The sequence below is a fragment of the Mandrillus leucophaeus genome, unplaced genomic scaffold (assembly GCF_000951045.1).
Source record: "Mandrillus leucophaeus isolate KB7577 unplaced genomic scaffold, Mleu.le_1.0 Scaffold305, whole genome shotgun sequence".
Taxonomy (NCBI): domain Eukaryota; kingdom Metazoa; phylum Chordata; class Mammalia; order Primates; family Cercopithecidae; genus Mandrillus; species Mandrillus leucophaeus.
Window position 1 is genome coordinate 1,196,736 of NW_012103199.1, and position 6,839 is coordinate 1,203,574.

Consider the following 6,839-nt stretch of genomic DNA (forward strand, 5'->3'; position numbering starts at 1 on the left):
TTTCCTTTCTTTTTTTTTTTTTGAGACGGAGTCTCGCTCTGTCGCCCAGGCTGGAGTGCAGTGGCACGATCTCGGCTCACTGCAAGCTCCACCTCCAGGGCTCATGCCATTCTCCTGCCTCCCAAGTAGCTGGGACTACAGGCGCCGCCACCACACCTGGCTAATTTTTTTGTATTTTTAGTAGAGACGGGGTTTCACCGTGTTAGCCAGGATGGTCTCCATCTCCAGACCTCATGATCCACCCGTCTCGGCCTCCCAAAGTGCTGGGATTACAGGCGTGAGCCACCACGCTCGGCCTAAATTTTTCTTAATTTTTTAAAGATTTTTTAAATTTTTTGTTTATTTCCTTTTTTTTTTTTTTTTTTTTTTTTTGAGACAGAGTCTCACTGTGTCGCCGAGACCGGAGTGCAGTGGCACAATGTCGGCTCACCGCAACCCCCACCGCCTCCCAGTTTCAAGCGATTCTCCTGCCTCAGCCTCCCAAGTAGCTGGGATTATAGGCACTGGCCACCACGCCCAGCTCATTTTTGCATTTTTTTCAGTAGAGATGGGCTTTCACCACGTTGGCCAGGCTGCTGGTCTTCAAACTCCTGACTGCAGGTGATCCACCCACCTTGGCCTCCCAAAGTGCTGGGATTATAGGGATTATAGGCATGAGCCAGTGCACCCAGCCAATTTTTTTAAGAAAAAAAATTTTTTTTTTTGAGACAGAGACAGTCTTTGCTCTATTACCCAGGCTGGAGTGCAGTGGCATGATCTCAGCTCACTGCAAGCTCCGCCTTCCGGGTTCACGCCATTCTCCTTCCTCAGCCTCCCGAGTAGCTGGGACTACAGGCGCCCGCCACTACGCCCAGCTAATTTTTTTGTATTTTTTAGTAGAGACGGGGTTTCGCCGTTTTAGCCAGGATGGTCTCGATCTCCTGACCTCGTGATCCACCCGCCTCGGCCTCCCAAAGTGCTGGGATTACAGGCGTGAGCCACCGCGCCCGGCCTTTAAAGACTTTTTTGAAACATTTAGAGCCTGTGGTCACAGGACATAAAAATATGCATTTGAATATTACTACATATGAATGAAGGCTTTCTGTTACAGACAGATGTGATAGCAGTATTGTCCTTTACAGCATAAAATACATACGATCAGGACAAAAACCAAAGGGGAAAGTACAGCGGAAATAGACATTCAAGGAAAACATGAAATGTGAAATTTCCAAAGGTTAAAGTAGCCAGGTCTTGGCCTCTTTTTCACGGATGGTGGCAGGAACAACTTGTTCATAACAGGCCTCGTAGACGCCTGTGCTTACATTTAGAGAAAGAGATCCGTTTTTAAAATGCCAATAAATAGCTAACAAAATAAGCTAGAAACTTCCTTTGCAACTTTCTTTGCAACTATCTAAACTTGTGATTAAATTTTTAGCTACCCATGACACAGTGGCACGCATCTGTAGTCCCAGCTACTCAGGAGGCTGAGGCAGGAGGAGCCCTTGAACCCAGGAGTTCGAGGCTACAGCGAGCTCCTCATGCCACCACTGCAGTCCAGCCTAGGGCAACAGCGAGACTCCATCTCTATTTATAAATGAATACATATGTTTCAAAATTTTTAGCTACCCACCTAAAATGTGCACAAAGATACGCTGTATTTTCGAAATCTGTTAGTGGCACAGTGACCCCACGGGCAGTGGGGATGTGCATGCCCCTGTGAGCCTCACCCAGGGCTTGTCCTCCACCCAGCGGCCCCCGCACCTGACACAGAGGGACACAGACACCCTGCACGGCTGAGGGCCTCCCATGCTGCTGCTTGCAGGTGCTTCAAGCTGTCTTGCCGGGCTGTGGGCGTCCACCCACCCCTGGAGCTGTCCCACTACCAGATCAAGTTTGCGGCCACGGCCCTGTATGACACCTCCGTGGCCACAGTGTATGTCATCAACTCTCACCTGAGCATGAGCTCACGGACCCACTCCAAGCCCCGCATTGGCTCAGAGGACACCTCTCCCGTGGGGCCCACGTCTTTCGAGTTCCTGCTGCCCCCAGACTCGCCTATCACCATCTCGCCCTCGGTGGGGACCGTGTGGCCAGGAAAGGTGGGTGTGGGCCTCACACGCCGGCTGGGAGGCAGGGGCTCCACGCCACCTGCATTTGTCCCCAGGGTGTCTGCCTTTGCCCACCTTTAACCACAGGGTTTCAATCCGGAGAACAGGGGCACAAGTCAACCTGGCCCTCATCAGACCCAAGCAGGGCCGAGGAAGGCTCCATGGCCAATGTGCATGGGGCCCAGGGCCACCCACGCCGGGGGGGCGGTCACAGTACCCTCGGTCCAGCCTGACCCGGATCCACGGCCAATGTGCATGGGGCCCAGGGCCCCCCACGCCGGGGGGGCGGTCACAGTACCCTTGGTCCAGCCTGACCCGGATCCATGGCCAATGTGCATGGGGCCTAGGGCCACCCACGCCAGGGGGGCAGTCACAGTACCCTTGGTCCAGCCTGACCCCGAGAGGCAGGAGCTCCCCAGGCTGCTGGCCTGGCCGGCACCCATCCAGGGCTCCCAGGTTGAGACTGGGGAAGGCTGCGTAGCCCCTTGCACCAGCGGACCTCGCAGGCAGAAGGGGAGTGGGGGGACAGAGGGCGTCGGCCACTCCCACCCAGCACTCCACCTGTCCTGCAGAGCAGAAAGCTCTGGGCCTGGCAGGGCCTTCGGGTGACCCTGAGGGCTGCTGAAGGCCTAAGTGAGGAAGGGCACGTGGGGGACAGCTGGCTCACATGGGATTGCAGTGAATGCAGTGATTCAAAATGTAGGACTCGCCCATAAAACTCAAGGACGGAAAGGGCAGGCTCAGCTGTCACTGCTGCCCCATGGACAGGGGACCGGGTCCTGGCCTGCCCAGGACTCTACTCTCAACACCTCCAATCACAGGACCCCCACCCTTCATGGCCAGAGGGCTTGGTGCTCACGCCTGCAGCCCGCCCCCGCTTCCTGGGGGACAGAGGCCAGGGAGGGCCATCCCGAAGGGGCACACAGGCTGAAATCTCAAGGGGGAGGTGACCTTGAGAAGAGTCAACGGGCGGAGGAAGGTAGAGTGCCAGCAGGGGCTCCTGGGGGGCGGAGAGAAGTGGCAGCCCCTGTGCCCACGCCTGTCTCTCCTCAGAGGTGCCTGGTCCAGGTGGCCTTCCGGCCCGTGCTGCCTGAGAAGCTGATCCACCAGGAAGCCCTCCCACTCCTGAACAAAGAAATGGAGACCAAATCCGTGCGTGGGGCCTGGAAAGGAGGGGCGTGGGTAGGGGAAGGGCCTGTCGCAGGAACAAACTCCACCGCCCTGGAGTCCCTGGGGGCCCCCCGCCGTGTGCCAGGAGCGCAGGGTAGACCTTTCCCAAGCACTGCGCATGTCGAGCTGCATCTGAGAGGTTAAAACGCTTGCTCACCGAGACCCTCCCTCCTCTCTGGAGGGCACTGCCAGGCGGGAGCAGGGAAGGGTGGGCTCTGGAGGTAGGGGCAGTAGGGGCTGCGACCCAGGGGTGCGGTGGATGCAATGCAGGGCCCCTCCCACAACCTGGAGGCCCCCAGAGGCGCACCTGAAACATGGAGGGTCCTGCAGAACCTGCCCGGCGAGCGCCCGCCCTGGAGGCGGCCTCGAGAGCTCCTGCCTGCCACACTCCAGATGCGCCCTCCCTGGCCCGGCCCGGGTTCCTCCTGGGCGTGCACGCGAGGGGAAGCGCTTGCCTTCAGACTTTGGCAGTGAAGACGGGGGGGACCCCAGTTCTGGCTGCCTCCTCACCCCTTTGTGCCTCGGTTTATCCTCTGGTGAAGCAGACGCTGCAGTCTGTGGGCAGCTCTGTGGGGGTCCGTGTGCCCCTCTGCACTGGCTACAGTCTTCCTAGGGAGCCGGTCGGTTTTCTGGTCCCCATTCAATCCAACTGGGGCTCCCACGGTTCCTGCACTGGCCGCAGAGGAGCCACAGGGTGCAGCTGGGTGCCTCTGGGGCCCTGCACAGCCCCACAGCCAGTCTCTTCCCCCACAGTTCCGAAAGGATATGGCCTCCCAGAGGAAGGACATGCAGAGACTGTCACTCTCCGCTCTTCGAATGCAGAACCGCGACAAGCTGTTCAAAGTCTCTGTCCCCCACGTCCTGGAACTGCGGAAGCGGGAGCTGAAGCCCAGGTGGGTCCAGGAGGGGCTGCCCCACCTGCTTCCCTCCAGGCCCCTCTGGTGGGACCCACTGTGGCCCCTGTGGAGAGTCCCCTCCCCCCACAGACTGCCCAGAATGACCCATGTGGCTGGAAGGACTGACAGCTTCAGACACAGCTGGATCCAGGTGCTGCCTTCCTGGGACCTGCCCACCCCATTCCCCCAGGCCTGACACCCCTGCCCGTAGCCTCACTCCACGGGTGGGAAGCGAAGCCACCGCCCCCCACTCAGCCCCCTTGGGTGCAGAATGAGCCCTGGGAAAGCTCTGATGGGCGCCTGTGGCCCCAGAAAGGAACATGGCTGTCTATCCAGGGCCCAAAGGCACCTGCCCCAAACCCCAGCCCCCAGCCACCAGCTGACGAGGACCTGAAGTGAGTGACAAGGCCCCCACGGGAGCCAGAGAAGGGTGGAAAAGCCAGCTTGTCAGACACAACTGCGACAGCCACAGCCTGGAACCCCGGGACCCTGAGGCAGAGCCGCAGGGGTCCGGCCTAGGCCAATGGTGGGCGGGGGGAGGCGGGAGTGCACACCTCCGACTTCCTTCCAGTTCCGACGAGTACCAGGCCGCCCGAGCCACCCTGGTCAGAGCATTCCAGGCGAAGTTTGACACATTTGTAGTTCCCTGTGTTGTTGCCAGTGGCGACGTCAAAGACAGGAAAGGGTCAGAACCGCCAAGCTTCAGGTGCGAGGCGCCGTGGCCAGAATGGGGTGTGGTCAGCCGCAAACGCGCCGTCCTCTGCTACTGCCCAACCCTGGGGCCTGGGCGGGCAGGGGGCCACCCACCCTGCCCTCAGCATGCCCTTCCCGTCCCAGCCCCCACAACACCCTGTACCTGGAGCTGTGGTGCCCGACGGTGGCGCCGTCTGTTGTGGTGACGTCCCACAAAGGCAAGACCATCTTTAACTTCGGCGACGTCGCCGTGGGTGAGACGCTCAGCCCCACGCACACCTCCACCCGGTGCCCAGGCACACCCACGCCTCCCCCAGCCCCACGGCCCACGCGTGACAGGGGTGCTCCCTGGGGCCTGGGGCTGGGGCTGTGGCCTGACGCTCTCTGCCCCATTTCAGGGCACCGCAGTATCAAGAAGGTCTCCATCCAGAACGTCTCTCCCGAGGATCTGGCCGTGTCCTTGTCCACCCAGCCCAGGCGGCCTGCGGGGTGGGAGTGGGGGCCGGGGAGGGTGTGGTGGAGCCTGCAGACACCCGTGTCCCCTCCTTGACATGGACCCTCAGCTGGACTTCTCCCTGCTGAACCCCAACGGCCCCTTCGTCCTGCTGAACCACTCCAGCCTGCTGCGCGCGGGTGAGACCCAGGTCCTGGTGCTGTCCTTCTCTCCCCACGAGAGCATCCTGGTGAGTCCCAGGCCCACCCCGGCCACACTGCGGCCCAAGGCTCCCCACACCGCAGGACAAAGGCGCTGGCCGGGGCGGGCATCGCCTGTGCTCAGGCCCGGAGCTGACCACGCCTGGGTCTGTGGGCAGCCTGGCCCAGGCCCTCACGCCAGCCGGCAAGTGAACGGAGCTGATGGAGCCCCAGCGCTGTCTCAGCTCCGGCATTGAGAACCCACTGCCCCTGAGGCAGAGCTCCCCTCGTGGCTCCAGCAGACATCTGTTCCTGACCGAGGGATGTGGTCTCTTTAGGCTCAAGAAACACTGGACATCATTACCAAGAGAGGCACGCTCACCCTCACCCTCGTGGGCACTGGCGTGGCGTCCATGATCACGTGCTCCATTGAAGGCAGCATCCTCAACATGGGCTATGTGATCGCCGGAGAGTCTGTGTCCTCAGGCTTCAAGGTGAAGCACACGTGCTGGCTCCAGCCTCCCAGGAGGGGTTTCCACCAGGCAGGACTCAGGCCAGCTGTGAAAGTGACCCGTGGGTCGGGGAGCCTGTGGAGACACAGGTAGCCCCCTCTAGACAGCTGCCGCCTCTGCAGCCCTCTCCTGCAGGACCCGGGCCTGTTTCTGGGGAGGCTGCAGATGTCCCCTGGTCACCCCACCTCCCTGTCCTCCTTGTCCCTCCTCCTCAGCCCCTGCACAGAGCTCCCCCAACCACCCCCTGCCCTGCTGCTTGAACTCACTCCTTTGGAGCTCAACTCAGCCACCCGGGGGCGAGGGTTTGCGGCCCTCTGGGTGAGCTGCACTGCCCCGTGTGCCCTCATGCCTTTGCACCAGCATGTGCCCATGAGCGAGACTCAGGTGCCCTGGAGGACAGGTGGCACCCCAGAGCTGTCCACGCGCCCCAGACAGGGAAGCCAAGCGCCGGCCTGGCAAAGGCTGATGAGAGGCTGGAAGAAGGGACGTTGGCACACAGCTCAGTAAACCGCCACATGTGCCAGCGTCGTCAGGCCACCGGGGTCCCCACCTGGGTGTGGCCTCATAGCAGCAGCCAAGTCCTGGGCACTGACCATAGGAAGGAGGCAGCCAGGCTGGGGCTGGCGGGCGGTGACAGCGGCCTGCTCTCTGCAGCTGCAGAACAACTCCCTGCTCCCCATCAAGTTCTCCATGCTCCTGGACAGTCTCTCCAGCGCCCGGGGCCGGGGCCAGCAGCAGCTGCCGCAGTTCCTCAGCTCGCCCTCCCAGAGGACGGAGGTGGTTGGTGAGCGGGGTGAAGGGTGGGTGGAGCGGGGGAGTGGCAGCGAGTGGAGGGGGTGGGCGGTGAG

General features: G+C 61.0%; 1 protein-coding gene across 1 annotated transcript in view; it reads left to right on the plus strand.

Annotated features, from left to right (window-relative positions):
* Window positions 1–6,839, plus strand: part of CFAP74 (cilia and flagella associated protein 74) — a 90,807-nt gene that overhangs the window by 81,055 nt on the left and 2,913 nt on the right. Inside the window, exons 25-33 of the mRNA XM_011987251.1 lie at window positions 1,802–2,078; window positions 3,141–3,239; window positions 4,011–4,150; window positions 4,725–4,859; window positions 4,991–5,100; window positions 5,245–5,300; window positions 5,410–5,529; window positions 5,818–5,973; window positions 6,646–6,775. Coding sequence (XP_011842641.1) covers window positions 1,802–2,078; window positions 3,141–3,239; window positions 4,011–4,150; window positions 4,725–4,859; window positions 4,991–5,100; window positions 5,245–5,300; window positions 5,410–5,529; window positions 5,818–5,973; window positions 6,646–6,775 — 1,223 coding nt within the window. The remainder of the gene's footprint in view (window positions 1–1,801; window positions 2,079–3,140; window positions 3,240–4,010; window positions 4,151–4,724; window positions 4,860–4,990; window positions 5,101–5,244; window positions 5,301–5,409; window positions 5,530–5,817; window positions 5,974–6,645; window positions 6,776–6,839) is intronic.